Source organism: Lacerta agilis, chromosome 4 (assembly GCF_009819535.1).
Source record: "Lacerta agilis isolate rLacAgi1 chromosome 4, rLacAgi1.pri, whole genome shotgun sequence".
NCBI classification, from domain to species: Eukaryota; Metazoa; Chordata; class Lepidosauria; order Squamata; family Lacertidae; genus Lacerta; species Lacerta agilis.
The window spans coordinates 11,457,422-11,479,741 of record NC_046315.1 but is presented as its reverse complement, the minus strand read 5'-3'; the positions used below and the strand labels follow the sequence as shown (position 1 = coordinate 11,479,741).

General features: G+C 45.3%; 1 protein-coding gene across 25 annotated transcripts in view; it reads left to right on the top strand.

Moving 5' to 3' along the window:
• Positions 1–16,273, top strand: part of DLG2 (discs large MAGUK scaffold protein 2) — an 834,734-nt gene extending 818,461 nt beyond the window's left edge. For 16 of the 25 annotated variants that reach the window (XM_033146043.1, XM_033146049.1, XM_033146048.1 and 13 more), the window contains 7 exons: positions 2,000–2,041; positions 8,080–8,130; positions 9,905–10,006; positions 11,050–11,222; positions 11,525–11,634; positions 14,696–14,787; positions 15,143–16,273. In XM_033146043.1, coding sequence (XP_033001934.1) covers positions 2,000–2,041; positions 8,080–8,130; positions 9,905–10,006; positions 11,050–11,222; positions 11,525–11,634; positions 14,696–14,787; positions 15,143–15,249 — 677 coding nt within the window. In that variant the 3' untranslated portion in view covers positions 15,250–16,273. The remainder of the gene's footprint in view (positions 1–1,999; positions 2,042–8,079; positions 8,131–9,904; positions 10,007–11,049; positions 11,223–11,524; positions 11,635–14,695; positions 14,788–15,142) is intronic. The other 9 variants (XM_033146050.1, XM_033146046.1, XM_033146044.1 and 6 more) reach the window with 1 other exon arrangement.
• Positions 16,274–22,320: the final 6,047 nt, after the last annotated feature.

Below are 22,320 nucleotides of genomic sequence, written 5' to 3'. Positions count from 1 at the left end.
ACATCACTGCTCGGCCGCCTCAGTGTGATCAGAGTTCAAGGATACCTTCCAGACAGGCAAAAACACTCAGGTGGTGAAGCAGAACCAGTGAAGGGTGTTGCCTGGGGCGACAGAGAGACTTGGAGGCCATATTTGACCTCCGGATCTGATGCTTCTCACCAGGGTTTAAAGCCTTGTGTGTAGCAACAGTCAATCCCAATGGAAGGTCAGATGTTCTGCCCAAAGCCAACCTCATGGCCTCAGAAGACTTCATCCAGAATTTATAAGGACCACCTTACATGCTGGATCTGAGGAAGACCCATCTAATTCAGCCTCCCCTTTCCAGAAGCTGCTGACCAAGCACTTTCTCTTTAATTCCAAGGCTGCAAGGCTGTCTCCCAAGGGGGTCATATTTCACTGGCAGAACAAATGCATTGCATGCTGATTAGCCACAGGTTCAAGCCCAGGCTTCTCCAGTGGAAAAAAAAAAACCCATAGGCAGCAGGCTAACAAAAAAGACCCTGCAGAATTGCTGCCATTTTGGAGCAGTCAGTACTCAGCTTGAAATGACTAATGGTCTGACTCAGAGTAATGGTCTGTGATTTATTTGCAAAGCATTTCAAAGGGGGGAGGGGAATGCAAAGTGGAAGGAAAACCAAATCCAATCAGCATAAGTTACAAAGGGGTTGAAGCAGAGATTGGGAGCCTGTGGCTCTCCAGATGTTGTTGCTCTACAACTCCCAAACCCCTGGCCATTAACTGGCTGGGACTGACGGGAAGTCTGATGGCCTCTGGAGGGCTGCAGATTCCTCATCACTGAATTAAGGCTCCTTTCTCATCATTGGTACTTTGGCACTGCCTCCCAACTCTGCTTTCCCAAAGAGAAGGAAAAAATGGTGATGAGAGTTCTTATGCACAAGTTTGCACAAAGCACGTAGACCGCCCCTGGGACTACTAGCCACTGCATGCACAATAAGTATGAGTGCCATGTTTCTCGCGGGTCTTCATCTATGGTGAAAGAGCACCACCAGGTTCAGGGAATGGAAGCCTCATGCACCCATAGCCATGTTCCCCAAACTTGGGTCTCCAGCTGTTTTTGGACTACAACTCCCATCATTCCTAGGTAGATTGATCAGGGATGGTGGAAATTGGAGTCCAAAAACAGCTGGAGACACAAGTTTGGGAAACCGTGATCCATAGGAAAATAGGAACCTGCCTTCTGTTGAGTCAGACCATTGGTCCATCTAGCTTAGTATTGGCTACACTGACTGGTAGGGACACGGGTGGCGCTGTGGTCTAAACCACTGAACCTCTTGGACTTGCTGATCAGAAGGTCGGCAGTTTGAATCCCCGCCACGGGGTGAGCTCCCTTTGCTCTGTCCCAGCTACTGCCAACCTAGCAGTTCAAAAGCACACCAGTGCAAGTAGATAAATAGGTACCGCTGCAGCGGGAAAGTAAACAGCATTTCCTTGCGCTCTGGTTTCCGTCACGGTGTTCCGTTGTGCCAGAAGTGGTTTAGTCATGCTGGCCGCATGACCCGGAATACTGTCTGTGGGCAAACACCAGTTCCCTCAGCCTGAAAGCGAGATGAGCGCCGTAACCCCATAGTCGCCTTTGACTGGACTTAACTGTCCAGGGGTCCCCTTTACCTTTACTTTTTTCACACTGACTGGCAGAAGCTCTCCAGGGTTTCAGATGGGGGACATTCCTAGCCCTACTGGGAGAAGCCAGGGATTGAACTTGGGACCTTCTGCATGCAAAGCAGATGCTCTGCGACTGAGCTACAACACGTTTCACCAGCTGCTGCTTTAGAAACAGGATTGGCACACCCCTCCTCCTCAACACTTCCACAAGAGTTAATGCCTTTGGCCTTCACTTTATTGGTACTCGGGGACTATCTGGCTGCTCTGGTTCTTTTGACTCCCACCCTGCACCCTCCACGTTTTGCATGACTGGGGAGGTTCCTTGACATTCTGGTGCTTGGATATGTCCTTTTAATTTGCTGTCCTGTTCTTGCAGAACACCTTTCTTCTAATGCCAGCGATAGCGAAAGTAGCTACAGTAAGTTAACAGATTTTGTTTGGGTCTCTTCTTTTTTTTTACTTTGGCTTGCCTGTGGTGGTTTCGTTTCTTCTCTCTTCTCCTGCCCCTACCCTCCCCCTCCACCTTCAAACTTTATATATATATATATATATATATATATATATATATATATATATATATATATAACCTTGTAACTTTTATTATTGGTGCAAATGGCTTGATTTGTTACCAGGTGCAAACAGAAATCAAATCGCATCCACACTGTTCATTTGAAGTACGGCACCATTTTAATTGGCATGGCTTCCCATAAGGATCCTGGAAACTGTAGTAAACATATGGTGCTGTTAGGAGACCCCCCCCCCCATTTACCCCCCAGAGCTAACATTCCCAGAGTGGTTCAAAAATCCCTCTTCTCAGGGAGCTCTGGGAACTGTAGCTCTGTGAGGGGAATGAGGGCCTCCTAACAGCACCCTGTGTTTACTAAAGTTTCCAGGGTCCTTTTGGGAATCCGTGCCAATTAAAATGGTATGAGAGTGCCTTGAATGGGTGGCATGATTGAGGTGCAAGTACTGGGATACAGCTCTGAAACAGACATGGCCTGGTTTGATGTGTCCTTCCCAGGCAATGTTTCCTCCCATTGGCAGTTTCTTGTGATCCAAATGTTGCCTTCCGAGAAAGTGGTTCAGTCAATATATAAGAAAAGTCCTGCTGGATCAGGCCCAGGAACCATTTAAATTTAGCATTTATTTCCCAACACTGTCTAGGGAAAGGGGAGAAATTCCCTTTCGTTTGCATTTTAATGAGAAAGTGCCTAATTCGCACACGGCGAACCAAAATGCAAACCGAAACTCGGGTGCCCTTTGAAAACTGCGCTTCTATGAATTTTGCAGTGCAGTTCTGCAACCCAATAATGTGCGGGAAAACACATCGCATCGGGGGGAAAGTGTGCATACAGACACACCTATTGGTGAAAATAACAGACAAAAATGCACGGCATTGTGGGAATTGCTTGCAAGACACGTATTTATTAAGAAAGAGTCACACTAAAATGCACTAGGGTGTTGTTGTTTGTAAGCGAGTTGCTCAGATGTGTGGAGAACCGAATTGAAATCTGTAAAAAAAATGGGGGGGGGGACTTGAGAGAAATCAAGACTGACAGATCCATTCGTATGTAACAGTTTTAAAAATCCCTGGTGGATCAGACCAAAAGCCCGTGTAGTCCAGAAGTCTGTCTTCACCTTAGGCAACCAGATGCCTATGGGAAGTCATAGAATCAGAGAATTGTAGAGTTGGAAGGGACCTCAGGGGTCATCTAGCCTGACCCCCTGCAAAGAAGGAATCCTGCCCATTCTTGGGTGGGCTCAAACCACCAACCTTCTGGTTAACAGCAAGATGTACTGACCCACTGTGAGTGCAACAGTGCCCTCCCCCATTTGAAACAGCCCTCCCTTCTTGCTGGTACCCAAACACAGTGTTCAAATTTCAGGGGCCAAATCATGGGCCTGCCTTCCTTAAACTTTTGAGACAGCTCCGTTGGCTGCAGGGAGCATCATTTGACTACAATTTAGAGGAGGCAGGGGTTGGCACTTGTGCATTTCAAAAGTGCCCTCAAAATCAGGACGCTACCCGATTAGGAACTGGCAGGGGTGGATGGAGAGGAATAATGAAAGTTGCCTTCAATCAGGTCACACTGTTTGTCCCAATAGCCTCGTGTTGTCCGTTCTGGTTGGCAAAATTATTTCACATCGCCCCGCTAACTGGCCATTGAACTAGATGTGTTAGGGGTTGAACCTGTGATTTTTCCGCTTGCATGGGGTTGTGTCCAAACTCAGTGTTACTCAGAGTAGGTCCATCAATATTAATGGACCTAAGTCGGGCACGGCTATTACGTTCTCTTACCACCACCCTATTGGTGGGAAATTCCATTTACGGCACAATGCTGTGTTTACTCAGAAATAAGTTCAACTGAATTCTGTGGGGCTTACTTCCTAATAAATATGTTTAGGATTGCGGTCATAATAGGCTTGGCTTTGAATGTAAAACACCCCTGGTTCAAACCATGGCATCTCCATGTAGGTCTGAAAACAACTCCCACCTGAAACTCTGGAGGGTAACTAGTTACAGGCATAGCCAATGTATGTCCTCCAGGTATTGTTCCATTACTATTCCCATCAGGCCCAGCCAGCATGGCCATTGGGCAGGGAGGACAGGAATTTTAACCAGTCCTGACCATCACCTTCAATGGGTTTACTCTGAATATGGAGAACATTCGATACAACCCACAGATTAATGATGTTCTCCTCTAAAATCAACTCCTTTGAGGCATTGGGAACAATTTGTGATTCAGCATTTAAAAGCAAAGGCACTTGATTAACTTGAATTGAACCTAAATTTTCTTGAAAGAAATTGGAGCAAGGAGAAGCAGCTTCCTTCCACAGTGCATGTTCAAAACAGGCCTGAATTCTGATTGGCAAAGCTCTTTCTGAAATCCCTGGCTTCCTGGATACCCTGTCCAACAAACCATCCATCAAATTATGAGTAGAAGTTGTTGGTGTAATCTGGAGTGAGTCATGCTTCCTCTGTACACCCAACATTTAAATGAATGGGAGCTGCACAACTGTATTTCCAGAAACAAAAAAGTTGCAATCATTCCCAGTTTTCTTCTGCTGTTTCCTTAACATTTACAAGCCATTTGTAAAGTGTATATATATGTGTGTGTGCATGTGAATGAAGCATGCAGCATCTCTCTCAGTGTACACTGAAATAACCATGGGTCTCATACCCTCAGTTAATAGTCAGAATAGTAATCTACTCTACTTTCTTCCAGCTAAACAAGATGTTTTGACAGGTTACATTGACATAATCTGAACTAACATTAATTGACTTGCAAAGCAGTGGCCAGGAGGTAAAGATAAGGGTGAAATGTGTTCAGTTCATATTTCAACAGGACCTTACTTAACTTGCACTTCCTGGACCCATCTGCAGACTGAAATGCAGCTTCTCTTTGAAATTCACACTTCTCCGAATTTTGCAATTCAGGTCTCCAACCAAATATATCTGTGTATGTGTGTGTGTGTGTGTACGAAAACGCAAATATTCAGGGAAATCCTGCGTTAAAAAGTGCATGTTACTGAACATAGCACAGAGAAATGCATTGCATTTAGGAAATTGGCTTGCAAAAATTAAGAGAAATGCACATTAAAAGGTACATGGATTTTGACGCAGGCTTTTTTAAAAAAAAAATTGCAAGCTGTTGCGGAAATGGGGCAAACTGAATTGAAAAATGAGAAACCAAGAAAAATGAACATTGACAGATTAATCCATCCCAACTTGGACAAATGACGGATGCTACCATCTGCATTTTTTATTTTATTTTGCATAACCGCCAGGCATCATGTACAGGGTCGGCTCCAACCTCAAGGATGAGGCATTCAGTATAGTCTATCATGAATCCTGAGGTGTCGCCAGGCTTAGGCATGGAGTGGTAGGCTGGCAGACAAGGAGGATGAACAGGAAATGACATCGGGGTGGCGGAGACAGGTACTTCACTCCTCCAGGAAATGACTGCTCTGGCTGGAGAAGCAGGACTCCCACCTCCCCTCTTCCTTCCCAGAAGGAGGAGCACAGAATCCAGGAGGGCATCAACCAACCACTAGGAATGGAGGAACCAGAGTCAGACAGGGAGGGCACAACCTAGTTGACTGGGACCCAGCAGCACTCCAGTCACTGGGAACTGACACATCCTCCCCAATGCAATGAGCACCTGCTCATTGCAAGGCACGAGAGTCTCCCGAGTAAGCTCCCATGGCCCCATCTTTAAAAGCTTGGTGGGTGGGCATGCCAACCCATTGGGACAACTCCATTGCTTCTGTGCAGTTTGGAACTCCTTGCCCTGATCTTGGACTCCGTGAGCTTGAACAGCTTCTTCTAACCTCTCCTGTCACTCAGCCTGAGCATAAAGGCTGCTTACTGAGCCTGCCCCTCTAAATATCTCTCCTTTCCTCTCAAGAAAGGGTCTGAACCAGGAGATAGTCCTTTTCTGGTGAGCCTCCCCAGCAGGTTTACTTGGTGCCAGTGGTGCAATGAGATCAGTGCCAAGTGGCCACATTGATAGTCTCCAGAAGCACTACCTCCTTCATCTCTTTTTGGTATCATTGCCTTCCTAGATGTGTTCGCTTTCTGGCCTCTCCCTGTTTGTTTCCCTTCTGTTAGAGGTGGAGAACAGTATAGTATTATTCTGAGTCAAACCATTGGTCTGCCAAGCTCAAGTATGGTCTACACTGACAGGCAGATGTCTCCAGGATTCCAGACAGGGGAGGAGGTGGGTTTTCCCTATAAAGAAGCCTGACAATTCTTTTTATTATTATTTAATTTCCTCCCTATTGGTTTCTACAGTGGGAGGATTAATAACCATGCCAGTTCCAGCCTGGTAGAGTTGAAGGGCCTGATCCTGAGACCTCTTTGAGGAACAAAGCTGCCTCTGGTTACCCTCCCCCAGAATACCCCTGGAATACCGTATTTTAGAGCCTACCTCTGGCAGGTAGGAGATCTACGCCTGTCGAGATTCCCGCAGGAATGTCAGGGCCCTCCATGGTGAACACACAAACACAAACAGGCTGACAGCTTATCTTTATTGGTGAAGAACTTCCACTCCATCCAACCCCTGTCTGGTAGACCTACAAGTTAGGACTGCACTGTAGAAAAGCTTTCATTCTTTAAAACTAAGTTGCCCGGATAAAACTGTTCAAAATTGTGACCAGTGACGTTCCCATTACACTCACATGTGCGCGCACACTTCATTCATTTAAGTGCATTCAATTAAAAGTACAAAGTAACTGACATCAATTGCTCAATCGTTCCTGCGTCTATTTAGCCTAATTGCTCAATTGGTCATAATTGCCCGACAAAACTAATTGGGCGATAATGAAACAAGCTGAGTGTGTGTGTTTGAACTAAACTAAATGATTAAAAGCAAATGTCTGAATTGCTTGCAATGCATTTTTTATGCACCTCCCCAGATGTCGATTCTGTCGATAGAGAGCGCATGCCTTTCTGCAGTCGGAAAAGAATTTGCTTATCAGTAAATTTCCATGCACGCTACCAAACCATAATTTATGCTTCGTTTTAAACTTCAAATTTGGCTGTGAAAAATAATACGTAGCAACGTTTAGATAGTGCATGTTGAATGTTTCCTGTTATAGGGTTTTCTCCCAAAGACCCCTCGTCAGCCAACTCATGGGGAAAAATTAGAAAGGTGCCTTGTGCCAAATCAGATAACTTGCCCATCTAGACTAGCATTGTCTACTCTGACTGGCAGTATCCCTCCAGGAACTCAGGCAGAGAAAAAACTTTCCCATCATCCACTTCCTGAACCTTGTAATGGAAGATGCGATGGATTGAACCTCAGACAATGTGCCCCCACTTACACCCACCGGACCCCACAATTTAACTATGAACCTTCAGGAACTCTGGCATTCATACAGAGCATCTGTGTGTACAAAGGATCTCTCCACTCACTGCATCACATAATCAGAACAGTCCCCAGCTTCAAGTCCTCCCATCCTTCCACTGCTCTGAAGCTATGCAGCAATGGCAACCTGCACCCTGTGTCTGGTGCTCCTTTCTCATTCAGAGCTGGGTGAGCCGACCCAACCTTAAGTACGTCGAATGTCAATTCTTTTGCTCTCCTTCTGATTGCCTGATCATTGATCACGTTGGGCTGACCCCTTCTTTAAAATGTGGAATTTCCAGAGGCGCCGTAGTCAACGGCTACTGCCAAGCAACAAACGATCTATCCGTTTTCTGCCTTACTGCTGTTGGCCCAGCTACTAGTAATCCATGAAGTAGCTTCTTTGACACAGCTGATTAATTATAATTGGGTTACGTTGACTGTTTAAACTGCTGGAGAATTCCGAACGCATTTTGGAACGACTCTGGTTTGAGCATCCTTGAAGAGCTGGAATTGATCTCCATACGGGGTGGGGCTGGGGGGGCATCTTCAGAAAGTCTGTTTGTCAACAGTGATCCCCCCCCCTTTTTTTTTCTTCTTTTCACAGGAGGGCAAGAAGATTGCATTCTCTCCTACGAACCTGTAACAAGGCAGGAAAGTAAGCAAAGACTGACATTCTACTAAACATGTTTGGGCTAATCAGATGATCAGCAGATGTCATCTATTCATTCAGGAAAATGAGGTGGTACAGTTCTGAGATGGCAGGGGGGGACCATACCACTTTGCAGTGTAAAAGTGGGGGGGTGTCGCACAAAAACTCCCTGCCGCAAGAAAACTAGCAGAGCAGGATGAAAGCTCTTTTGGTCCACTGTGGTAGTTTTCTGGCTGGCATGGGACATTTGTATATGGGGGGGGGGTGCATTAAAAAATGTGATACCCCAGCTTTGGTACAGTCCACTGTCACATTTTAGAATTTTGCTATCTCTTTCTGCTGCCTCTGTGACCCAGATTTAGCCTCTGTGACCCAGTCCATCCATGCACTCCAGATTGCAAGCGGGAGATGCGTATTACATGGGGCTGCCCTTAGAAACTGCTAATGCAAATTGCAGCAGCTGAGCTGCTCATTGGGACATGATATCACCAGTGAGAAGAATTAAACCAATTGCCAGTTAGCCACTGGGCAATGTGCTGGCTTTGGCATATAAAGCCTGATACAGCTTGGGACCAGGGTACCTGAAAGATCATCTCATTCCTTATCCTACTGCAGATCTTATCAGGCTGACCGTTCCACCTGATACAGGAACAGGGCCTTAACTGTTGTGGAACCGACCCTTCAGAATTCCCTTCCATTGTCTTCTCAGCCTTTTAAGTTTAGGTCCTTCCCAATCTGCATCCATATGGGAATTATTTTTAGGATGTTGCCAGATGTTTTATTTGTTTTTCCACTTGTTTTCCACTTCTTTCTTTGCCCACCTGGAGAGCCAGTGTGGTGTAGTGGTTAAGAGTGGTAGACTCGTAATCTGGGGAACCGGGTTCGCGTCCCCGCTCCTCCACATGCAGCTGCTGGGTGACCTTGGGCTAGTCACACTTATTTGAAGTCTCTCAGCCCCACTCACCTCACAGAGTGTTTGTTGTGGGGGAGGAAGGGAAAGGAGAATGTGAGCCGCTTTGAGGCTCCTTCGGGTAGTGATAAAGCGGGATATCAAATCCAAACTCTTCCTCCTCCTCCTCCTGCAAGAGGAAGGGTGGATTATTAAACGAACAAGTGAATTACATTCTCTGGTACTGTCCCAGCTGCCTTGTACCAATGTACCATGTGAATTTTTTGCTTATGTGGTGTGGCTCCAGTTTTATTTATGTTCCCAACTCCCACTTTGTTTTAGTAACAACCGACATTTCCAGGTAGCCTTTGGCTTGGAAACAGGGGCGCGGGTGGCGCTGTGGTCTAAACAACCGAGCTTCTTGGGTTTGCCGATTGGAAGATCGGCAGTTCGAATCCCCGCAGCGGGGTGAGCTCCCGTTGCTCTGTCCCAGCTCCTGCCAACCTAGCAGTTCGAAAGCACACCAGTGCAAGTAGTGTGGCAGGAAGGTGAACGGTTTGTCCATGCGCTCTGGTTTCCGCCATGGTGTTCCGTTGCGCCAGAAGCGGTTTATTCATGCTGGCCACATGACCGAGAAAGCTTTTCTGTGGACAAACACCGTCTCCCTCGGCCTGAAGCGAGATGGGCGCCACACCCCATGGTCGACTTTGACCGTGCCAGGGGCCCTTATCCTTTACCTTTTTTGGCTTGGACTTAGCAAAATCTTTTCTTTTAACTCCACGAGTGTGTTCAGTCCAATTCATTTCTACTAACATGAGCTGTTTGACTTGCCATCACACTTTGCTTTAAAGTTTCCATCATCAAGATCTCCCTTTGCTTTCTGCATTTCAGTTAATTACACCAGACCGGTTATTATCCTTGGCCCAATGAAAGATCGAATCAATGATGATTTGATATCTGAATTTCCTGACAAGTTTGGCTCCTGTGTACCACGTAAGTATTATATTTTCTGAGAACTCTTTCCCCATTTTTCTCTGTTTAATGCAGGGGCAGGGACCTTTTTTCCTTTCAGAAACCTCATTACCTCATGGGTAACCTTCCGGGGGGAGGCATATGTTATAGGTATGTGGGGACAGAGGCAGAAATGGGTACAGAAGCTGATGCGACTCTTTTTTATAATAATAATTTTTATTAAGTTTTCAATTTTGCATTTCAAAATAAACATTTTACAAATGTTTATTTTACAAACTTTAAAGTACCCAGTGACTTCCCTTCTTCTCCTTCCACGGTTCATTTTACATATCACGCATTCCTTCATATTTTACTATAACCATTCAAATCAGTTTTCCACCTTAACATCCATCAAAAATTATTTACTCACTGTTGAATTTATCTTAATGCCACCAGCGTTTTCAGATGGGCATATACAGGTGAAACTCGAAAAATTAGAATATCATGGAAAGGTTCATTTCTTTCAGTAATTCAACTTAAAAGGTGAAACTAATAAATGAGATAGACTCATGACATGCAAAGCGAGTTTTGTCAAGCCTTTATTTGTTATAATTGTGATGATTATGGCGCACAGCTGATGAGAACCCCAAATTCGCAATCTCAACTTTGGGGGTTTTCATCAGTTGAATGCCAAAATCATCACTATCATCAAAATCATCACAAATAAAGGCTTGACATATATCGCTTTGCATGTCATGAGTCTATCTCATATATTAAACTCCGGTAGCCAATGAAAACAATTGCTTACATAAATGGACTTTTCCATGATATTCTAATTTTTCGAGTTTCACCTCTACATAGAGAGAGAGATAAATGAATGAGATACTGTTGTTGTTGTTGTTGCTGCTGCTGCTGCATGAAACTGGTGATGAAATGGGTGTTTGTTCCTTGATGTCTGAAGAGGAGAATCAAGATGTAGACCTATCTTTGGGTTGGTGAACTTCATTTTTGTCTTGGTGCACTTACAGAAAACTTTACCCTGCTTTGTTTCCCATCTTCTTCCCCCACCCCACCCCCGCACCCAGATACAACTCGGCCAAAGCGTGATTATGAAGTGGATGGCAGAGATTATCATTTTGTCATCTCCAGAGAACAAATGGAAAAGGACATCCAAGAGCACAAATTCATAGAGGCCGGACAGTATAACGATAATCTTTATGGGACTAGCGTTCAATCTGTCAGATTTGTGGCAGAAAGGGTAAGTTTGTTCCCGTAGCAAAGGTTGCGGCAGATATTACCATAGGCAAGGGAACATTGGCATGGGTGGCTGAGGTCACCAAAATGCAACAGGGCCATCAGAGAGGGCATGAGACAGGCCTCCCAAAGTTAGCTCCGCTGCAACGAAGAAGACCCCGTCCGGTGAACCACCTGTGGTGGTGCTGTGACTTAAGAGCAAGGTTTCCATAGATTACCTATGTGAGAGGGCAAGGCGCTCTCTTTTTGGCTGAGATGCACCTAAACATTGCAAGAGTTAACCTCCTGTTCACCTGCTCCCAACAGGGCAAACACTGTATACTCGATGTATCAGGAAACGCCATCAAGCGACTACAAGCTGCGCAGCTGTACCCCATTGCGATCTTCATTAAGCCTAAATCCTGGGAGCCGTTGATGTGAGTACTTGTCTCCTTGAGACTGCTTTTAAACCATTAAGAGTAGGAGTATTCCATGCCGCCCAGAATTCAGCTCCCTGCCATTTCCAGGATTTGGAACGTTGCATAACATGGGGTGCATGCTTTCCTGGTGTGCAGCTGCCTTTGGGCATTGCTGGTTATGTTCAGGTCCAGGAAGGGTGAGTTGCGCTTCTTCCTTTGGTGTATGTCATTCAAGACAGAAGTACTGTTTCTGGAGGACAGGAGACGGGCAGGTGTGGGGGACTCCTTGATCCTGAATGGAGTAACTGTGCCCCTAAAGGACCAGGTGCACAGCCTGGGAGTCATTCTATACTCACAGCTGTCCATGGTAGCACAGGTCCATTCTGTGTCCAGGGTGGCTGTCTGCCAGCTCCATCTGATACGTCGACTGAGGCCCTACCTGCCTGTACACTGTCGTGCCAGAGTCGTACATGCTCTGGTTATCTCTGGTTAGAAGCAAAGGTACAGGGAACCAGGCAGAGGGCCTTCTCAGTAGTGACACCCACCCTGTGGAACGCCCTCCCATCTCATGTCAAAGAGATAAACAACTACCTTACATTCAGAAGATATCTGAAGGCAGCCCTGTTCAGGGAAGTTTTTAATCTGTGACATTTTAATGTATCCTAATATCTGTTGGAAGCCGCCCAGAGTGGCTGGGGAAACCGAGCCAGATGGGCGGGGTACAAATAATAAATTATTATTATTATTATCTCCCGCTTGGACTAACCGCAATGAGCTCTGCGTGAGGCTACTTTTGAAGGTGACTCAGAAACTACAACTAATCCAGAACGCGTCTGCCAGGCTGGTGACTGGGAGTAGCTGCCGGGACCATATAAACCAGTCCTAAAGCATCTACACTGGCTCCCAGCACATTTCTGGGCACAATTCAAAGTGTTGGTGTTGACCTTTAAAGCTCTAAATGGCCTTGGCCCAGTGTACTTGAAGGAGCGTCTCCACCCTCAACATTTAGCCCAGACAATGAGGTCCAGCTGCAAAGGCCTTCTGATGGTTCCCTCACTGCGAGAAGCGAAGTTACAGGGAACCACGCAGAGGGCCTTCCTTCTCAGTAGTGGTGCCCGCCCTGTGGAACGCCATCCCATCAGATGCCAAGGAAATAAACAACTATCTGACTTTTACAAGACATCTGAAGGCAGCCCTGGATATGGAAGCTTTTAGCTTTTGATGTTTTATGGTGTCTTTACATTATACTGGAAGCCACCAAGAGTGGCTGGGGCAACCCAGTCAGATGGGCGGCATAGAAATAATAAAATTGTTGTTGCTGCTGTTGTTATTTGCATCTCCCCACTGTTAATCATAGCCTAACTTGGATGATGCGTGAATTGCAGAGCTGCTTTCAGGCATCACCATCGTCAGGCACGGGCCAAGGCCCACGCTCCAGCATGGGACCCGCTGCAAATCCTGCTATGCCATTTTACCATAATACTCCTTTGGGGGATTTATACCAGCCTCAGAACATCCAGCTTTGGCTCCGCTGACTGAGCCCCAGCTGAGCCAGGATGAGCAAGTTAAACGGGCATATCTTTGGCTGATCCAGGGTTGGGCTCTTAATGCTAGCTGAGCCCAGCAAAGCCAGGAATCAGTCAGCCAAACCCGAGATCCCCTGTACCCGAAGCTGTTCATCCTGGTGGATCTCGCCAGGACCAGTGCTAGGCTTTCTTGCGCCCTAGGCAGACCACCCGTCCCACCGCCCACCCAAGCCTGCTTTAGCGGGAGGTGGGGGTGGTGGAGAGGCAAGCAGCAGTTTCTCCACTGTAGCGGAGAGCTGCTGCTCGCCCGTCCTGCTACCCGCCCCCGCCAAAGCCTGCTTTAGCGGGAGCTGGGGCATGGTGTACGGGGCAATCAGCACCTCTCCACAACAGCAGAGAAGCTGCTGCTAGCCTGTCCCGTCCCGCCCCCCGCCCAAGCCTGGCCAGCGCCCCCTCCATTTTGGCGCCCTAGGCAATTGCCTAGTTCGCCTTAATGGATGTGCCGGCCCTGGATCTCACCATAAGCTTGCCCCCCTTAGTTGCTGAAACAGGAGCACATAAAGTACTATTTTTTTAGTAGCCTTCCCCTTCCTTAGCGTAGACGCATTTGGTGCATCTCCAATTCAGTCAGCAGGCACATTCTTCTTCCCAAGAGCTAGGTCAGCTGTAACAAATGTGTGTTGTCATGTACTTCTTAGCCAATTCCTTATGCATCGTCATGCACATAATTTTCAGCATGCTTCACACGTGGCTTACGCTGTGCAGTTCGTTTTGGCATGCGTCTCTGGTTTCATCCGGAGTTTTAGATTATGGTTTCATGTCTCTCTGCTTTGCTTGTCCACATGCTGCGGCCAATTTCCTAAAATTAACCAGCGCTTGGAAGGGAATCTATATATCCTCCAACCTGGAAAGCCCTGCATGCCAGTCACAGATGTGTGGAAGCACAGTAGTGAAGGGAAAGCAGTTTGCACAGGCTGGGAGCAATTGTTGTCCATGTTCCAACTGGAAATGATTTTGGGAAATGAACTCTCCGACAAATTGAGCCCTGGCTGTGTTGCCCTGGAAAAGGTCTGTCCTCATTTTGACTAAGCAGCATAATGAAAGAAACCTGCTTCTGAGATGTATCATTAATGCAGGGATAGCCAACATGGTGCCCTCCAAATGCCATTGAAACTCAGCTCCCATCATCCCTTATCATTGGCCATTTTGGCTGCAGCTGATGGCAGCTGGAGTCCAACAACATCTGGCAGGCAGCATGTTGCCTAACCTTGCATTAAGCTCCTTTAATATGAACATATTTTAGTGCTCCTACGGCATTAATAGTTTATAGGAGAGTTCTACCGAATGTTTTTCAGGCGCCACTTCTTTTTGCCTTAGTTCCAGAGCCTCTAACAACATGGCCTGTATGAAGGGTTGAGGATTCCCCACCCCTGGATAAAAAAAGGGCACTTTAGTTATTTATTTTTTAAGATAACTTGTTGGGGCTTATTTTGGCTGCAGCAAACGACTAATGAAATGGTGATGGATCTTCCTTACCTCCAATGTGTTTCTAGGGAAATGAATAAACGTTTCACAGAAGAACAAGCCAAGAAGACATACGACCGAGCAATGAAATTAGAACAAGAATTTGGAGAATATTTTACAGGTATGCATTGCTTGGGAAGGTTTCCTGTGGCTAGAGAACCTTTTTTTTCCCCCTCAGCTCAAGGAAGGACCACATTCCCTTATGGAGGTCATAGTAAATATTTCTAAATGTGCATTTAACCATATAAATTAGCATAGGCAAAATCTTTCAACCTTTTTTTTGGATGATGCATTCCATCTTTTGGGGAAATGCAGAAGTGGGGACCCTAACTGCCTACCCAAAATATTTACCAATGTGACTGTTAAGAACTTTGATGGTGTTTCCTGCTTGGCAGGGGGTTGGACTGGATGGCCCTTGTGGTCTCTTCCAACTCTAGGATTCTATGATTCTATGAACCTTTATTTCTTCTCTGCAGCTATTGTCCAAGGAGAAACCTTAGAAGATATATATAACCAATGCAAACTCGTAATTGAAGAACAATCTGGGCCTTTCATCTGGATTCCTTCCAAGGAGAAGCTATAAGTTCACCAATTCACCTCTGATCACAATGGAAGACCATTTAGAAGAAAACTTAACCCTATCTTATTTGGAAGCTTTTTTGGGGTGTGGTTTTTTTTTCCGGGGGGGGGGGAGTTACTTTTACGTTTCTTGCAGTCAATGTGAATTTTTTTCTGAATGTACAACACAAAGTGTTCGAAGCCATGAAGGACATTGATTTGGTCATAAAGGGTAGAGTAAAGAAGAAGAAGAACCTTTACAAAAATAAGAGAGGGAGACTTTTGCCATATTAACAAGGGGAAAAAAGAAACTGCTAGCCATGTGCTCTTTGCACCACTGGGTAGAGATGGACTTTTGATGCAGAAGCCCCGCTGTCTGAGAAAGCTGGCCAGCAGTGCCGCCTCCACCCCAATCTGTATTCTTGGCTCAGCTCAATGTGTTCATTGATTGCTTTGGAGAAGAATTTCCCAGGCCTTGGACCTCAATATTACAGCTTGATCCTGCAAGGAGCATCGCTCTGACTCCAACGGGTAAGGTGGACACTTGAAGCGGACATGGATGAAGCTTGTATTTAAACAGGACGAGGAGCAGAGTGCCCTGTAGGACCTGATCCATCTTCCACCAAACTCTGGAAAGACCTTGAATAGCTTGTTCTGGATGTTGGATCAGGGACTTCTGCTGGGGTGGGGTGGTTGGTTTTTGTTTGTTTGTTTGTTTTGGTCATAGCGCATTTGTATTTGCTACACCTCGACTTTCGTATAACTATGCACATCAGGTTTTTTTTGGGGGGGGGTTCTGAAACCAATTGGGAGTATTATTTTTCCCTGGCCACTTCAGACCCACAATTTCATCAGGCTTGTAATGCCAATGAGGGTCCAGGCAACTAGTTTCATTTCGCATCAGAACACTCATGCATTTAAAAAAAACAAAAAAAACTTTGGGGGTTCAGGGTACTTAAAGTTGACAATAAGGGATACAATTGGGAAAAGCTTTACGTTTTATTTTGATTGTCTATATTATCATTTATATAAAGACAGAAGGCACTTAACAGATGGAATAATTTATTTAAAGAAATCTATATTGATGTATAGGCGCTAATTTCTTATAGGCGACAAAATATTTTGTGAGATATTTTGTAAAGATTAATTGAAAGGTGAACTATTTTTCACCCTTGGCTGGCTGTAAAATGCAAAGGTCGGGGGGCAGGGTTTCGAGTTGCACTATGCCATTATTTTCCCCCAAGAGATTTCCTCATGATCTTATTTCTTTAAGTTCTAGGTGTTGTTGTTTTTTTTTTTGCCTTCCTAACTTGAAGGTGTTGTGTTCTCCTCCCTTTTTATTCTAGTCGATAAAAAATTTCTAGGCGCTGCTGCACTCTTAAAAAAGAGGCGCTTGGAACAAAAGAAAACAGATCTCAGAATTAAAATGGATTTCTGCCCCAGAAATGAAGTGTGCAGCCAGGTGGGTGTTAGTGTTGTAAACGGCTGCTGGGATATCAGAAAACAGGTTACTGGAAAGAGAATTTTTAGTTCTTGGGGTTTTGAGTTACTCAATTTCTCCCAGGAAAGGTGCGTGTGGGTAAAAGTGGGAGGGATTATGGGATGGCATTGTTGTGGCAATGACACCATGTGGGTGCTGCAAAAATCTTGCCTGCAAGTGGAGCCCCGTTCCACACACACACACACACACACACACACACACACGACAACCCATCTGGAAGCATTCAAAATGTCAGTGGCTTCCATGCAACTTCTGTTTCGCTTTGAAAATAATTAATTAAGACAGTCGCCATTGTAATCTCTCTTCCAATCTCTTCCCTTGGGAACTGTTGATAGAGAAATTGCCAAAAAGGGGGGGGGAGCAATGGTGCATTTTAATTTTAATTTTTATTTTTGCTGGCAAACCACTGGTAAAATGTTTGTTTCAAGGCCCACAATACTTGGGGTAATGTTGCAAGTGGAGCATTCCATGTCTGGAAGCTACCTAGAAACTATGTTTTCTAATCGCAGGAGAGTACGAAGAGCCAGCTTTAGTGTGTCAGGGATGTGCACTCTGTGCACGCACAGAGCACTGACAGTGCAACGCTGTCCATGCCTACCAGAAGATAGCCCCACTGTGTTCAATGGGGCTTACTCCCAGGTGAGCAAAGGATTGCAGCCTGAATCTCCCATATGTGGCTGGTGTTTGGGTACTAGCAAGCAGCTGTTTGGATTATTAAGCACAGCTGGAAGAATGGGAAATTATCTTCTGTTGCACTTGGCCTTTCAAGACCAGGTGATCTTTGTTGCTGGGTTGTTTTTCAGCGTGGGCGGGGATTAAAAACAGCTCCTGCTTATCCGTATGCAGGAGTCCGTCGTTTTACATCACTTTTCTTTGGCATCGTTGTTATATGCTTCAGTTTGTACATAGGGTTTTAAGAACCAACATCTCAATTCCTCCACCTAAAATCTCAACCACGAGCTCCTGTTTTAAACATTTCAGGCTCTCGTCTAATGATGCAATCCAGAGGAGAGGAGACACATTGTCACGGGGGTTTGAATGATTCACTGTGCACTTAAATCCCACTGACTACAGTACCTAATTTCTCCTGGATTGGAATGTAAGCTCCTGATAGAGACCTCTATGGCTCCCCCATTTCCTCCAGTCGGTGGGGCAGCTCCGAGGAATCTCCTTTGGGTAGAGGAGCACCATTTGTGCACTGGAGCACCCATAGGTGCATGGAATTGCATGCCTGGGCAGATGGAATTAGCTGGAAATACAAATAAGAAAAAGTGAGGGCTAGTGAGAAATTCTATAGGCCAAGGTAGTCACTGCTCTCTAATGTAGCACTTTCTAAGACACAAGGTGTTGTTATCACCTCTGACTTGCTTGTACTCACAATCTCCTTCTCAGATGGGTCATTATTTATCTCCCCCATTTCAAAGCGGGGGGGGGAGGTGGGGCAAGCAAGACAATGAGTCAAGATGGGCACAAGAAAAGGTGTTCATCTCTTAGCGCCGTTTGCTTCAATCCAGCCAGCTCCAGACTTGCAAAAAAAGAAGAATCAATCAAAATATTTTCCAAATCAAAAGGGCTAGAAACTTGGTGGTTTTTCCTTTTTTTTAAAAAAAAAAAAGGGAGTGGGGAGGAAAATTAGTGATATTTTGAGATCATTCTGCAGAAACCCAGAGGAGAAGTCCAAATCCTTAGGAACAATTGTTCATTTTTTTTTAATATCAGCAAAACGTTGTTGTCTCAGGTCTAGAGGTCTAGAACACCTCCTGAAGGACCTGATGCAAAATCTTTCTGTCCGATTTCCAGTTCTGTTTTTCACCACTCCCATCAGTCTTTCTGTTTGTTCTGTTTTGTTTCTCAGTTAAGCATGTAACCTTCTAAGAGAACTATCCTACTGATAAATGTTCTGTTATATCATGTGCTGTGCTTTCCAGTTTGGCAGTACCACTGTGGCTGGCTACAGTCAAGTTCCCATCAGTCCTTGGTTACTGTAGTAACTTTTTTCCCCGTTTCCGTGTGTGTGTGTGTGTGTGTGTGCGTGCGCACATGTGCGCACATGTGTGTGCGTGTTTGTGTGCTTCCAGCTTAGAGTTGCCATTGCACTTTTTTTAAGCAAAAAAAAAGGAAAGAAAGAGAGAAGGGGAGAAAGAAGGCTGGCTCTCTTTTAGGATTTGCATTTCCATTTGTTTCATGTCTAGATAACTTATGTACTTTGTGTTCCTTTTACAGCCACATTCACACCATGCATTGAAAGTCACATGATACCAAAAGCATGGTTCCCCCCCCCCATAGAATTCTAGGAGCTGTAGTCTATTACAGTTCTTAGGAGATCCCTGTTCCTCTCCCAGACCTATCTACAGGTGAAACACGAAAAATTAGAATATCGTGGAAAAGTCCACTTATGTAAGCAATTGTTTTCATTAGCTACTGGAGTTTAATATATAAGATAGACTCGTGACATGCAAAGTGAGATATGTCAAGCCTTGGTTTGTTATAATTGTGATGATTATGGCGTACAGCTGATGAAAACCCCAAAGTTGAAATTGTTAATTTGGGGTTCTCATCAGCTGTACACCATAATCATCACAATTATAACAAATAAAGGCTTGACATATCTCACTTTGCATGTCATGAGTCTATGTCATATATTCGTTTCACCTTTTAAGTTGAATTACTGAAAGAAATTAACCTTTCCACAATATTCCAATTTTTCGAGTTTCACCTGTATGAGAGGAACAGGGGGTCTCCTAACAACTCTCAGCCCCCTTAACAAACTACACCTCCCAGGATGCTCTGGGGTGATTTAAATGTATGGTTCCAGTTACAGGTAGGTAGCCGTGTTGGTCTGCCATAGTCAAAACAAAATGAAAAATTCCTTCCATTAGCACCTTAGAGACCAACTAAGTTTGTTCTTGGAATGAGCTTTCGTGTGCATGCACACGAAAGCTCATACCAAGAACAAACTTAGTTGGTCTCTAAGGTGCTACTGGAAGGAATTTTTCATTTTTCATTTTGTTTTAAATGTATGGTATGAATGAGGCCTACTGCTCAATCATTCCATCAGCACCTTCCGGGGGGAAAAACCTCAGCTCCTCTACACCATAAAGAGGTTGAGAGTATGGACAAGTAGAGAAGAAAAAGTAGCTAACCACAAAATCATCCTTGAGGGAATGACTGAGACAACAAGACTTCACATTTTATTATCTATTGAGGGCTGGAACAGATGATAGATAGCCTGTCTGGCTCATATCTCCACTCACTCAGCTTTACAGCCGTACCTCCAATGTCTCTTGGCATCCATACGGGACCCTTAAGTTCAAGAACAGACTACAACGTGTAGGTCAAAATCTCACAAGTCAATTTCCTGAATTGAATCTGGAGTAACCAACTGTGCAGTTTTGGTCTTTGCACATTAGGGTTTTTACACTCATTGGCCATATCGAAAATTTTTGGCCCCATATGAATACCCAAGGACATCAGAGGTAAGGCCAGAGGGCCGGGTGCATGGGAAGCGCAAGCATGTTCTAGCACACCTTCCACATGCTGGATCCGGGTGAGGTGTTGCCCAATCTTACCCTTAGGCCAAAAAAAAAAGTAGGTGCTACAAAATAGCATTTCTTGTAAGCCCAATGGGTTCCAGAAAAATTCCTTTCCCAAGGGCGGTAGAGTGAGCACACTATCCCTGCTGTGCTGGAATTTTGTTGCTTAAAAACATGCCCTTTATTAAAGGATTATTTTTTTTTTACATTAAAAAAGCTCCATTCGTAATAAATGTCATTTTGTAGCACCTTGAGTTCCTTCCCCTCCTTTTCCTCCCCCAAAATCTTGAACAACATCAAATTACATCCTATAAAGAGGACAAAATGCATCAGGATAAATGTTTTGGGGGTTTTTTCCCCAAGTCCTACTAAACTTGTGAACCTTTGTGGCCTGCCATTTCCCAAGCCATCCCCACCTCCTCGATTTAAATATGGGATTTTGCCAAGCCAAGGCAAGTAGCCAAGAGCCCTTTAAACGCCCTAGAAGATAACATAGGGTGGCAGCTGCCACAAGAGGCACCATGAGCATGCTGCTGAAGGAAGGGAGTCCATGGTGAAGGTCCCTTGCTCAGTGGTAGAAAATGCGCTTTGCATGCAGAAAGTCCCGGGTTCAATCTCCGCCATCTCCAAGTATGATGGAGGAGCGTTTCTGCCTGAAACCCTGGAGAGCCTCTGCCAGTCCATGTAGACAATACTGAGCAAGATGGACCAATGATCTGACTCAATATAAGGCAGCTTTCCCAAGTTCCTATGACCTGAGACTGAGCTTAGGCCTCTCAGACACTGCTGGTGCCAATGCTTCGCTTTCCAGAGGGAACACTTTCTGCCAAGGGTCTGAGGAAGGGGGTTGGAGGAATGGCAAATACTGACTCCTTTAGGGGAATGGGCCAGATCATTCCCCTGGTGCTATTTCTTATATTCTTCTGGCACAATCTGTAGCACCGTCGGCAGTCCGGGTTGAACCCCAAAAAACTACCATGGCTTCATGTCTGCAGCATGCCGACAATGCAGTATTTTCGTTTGGTTTCTTCTTCTCTCTGTCCACAAACCATTCTGCTACACGTGTAAAATTCTCTCAGATGGAGCCACTTGTATTTATTCATCGGTCTATCTGTATGTTTTGGTAGCACTGCCTTTTTTTGCTTTTTAGCGGGGAATTAATGGAGCTTAGCAAGAACAAACATCGCAAACTTCGAACAGCTTTCCCGCAAAACGGATTGTGCAAGTTTTCTCCCTGAGGTAACTCCGCATCAGGGGAAGCAAATATTTGCATAGTATTTAAAAGCTACTCAAGTAGGAATGACCAGATTTTCAAAAGGCATCCAACCCCACATCTGTTTTAAAATTCCCCCCGGGGGGGGGAAGAAATGAGTGTTTGGGGAACCCTTTGGTTTGGTTCAAAGTAGAAGAGCAAAAAATTATGACAGTGAGACTCTTTACTCTGTACAGGGCTGCCTTCAGCTGTCTTCTAAAAGTCAGTTGTTTAACTGTTTGACATCTGACAGGAAGGCATTTCACAGGGCGGGCACCACTACCGAGAAGGCCCTCTGCCTGGTTCCCTGTAACCTCACTTCTCACAATGAGAGAACCACCAGGAGGCCTTCGGAGCTGAACAAGGGGAGGGGAGATGCTCCTTCACATATACAGGGTCCTTCCTGTCTTGACAGCTCCTGAAGCAGTAACCTGCTTTGTAACTGGGATGAACCTCTGGCACAGGTTTTCATTATCCCCTCCCCTCAAAAAACCACTTTTATCCCATTCATGCATCCAAAGGAAAGCAGGCAATGTGGATCACACATTTAAAATATACAACGCCATACAGGAACGTCAGGTGAGCCGGCCCTACCATTAGGCAGAGCGAGATAGTAGCAAGCCCCAACTATTCCTCCTGAGTTTTCAGACATTCCCCTCTGTTGCCATGTGGCCTTTCCTGGGCCACTCCATCCAGCCTGCTGCCTCAGGTATCGTGGAAGATGCTACCCTATCACCAGTGTTGAAGCAATACTCAGCTGCCATTTCAGTCAGCTTCTGCACATGGAATTGAGAGGGGGCACCGTGAAAT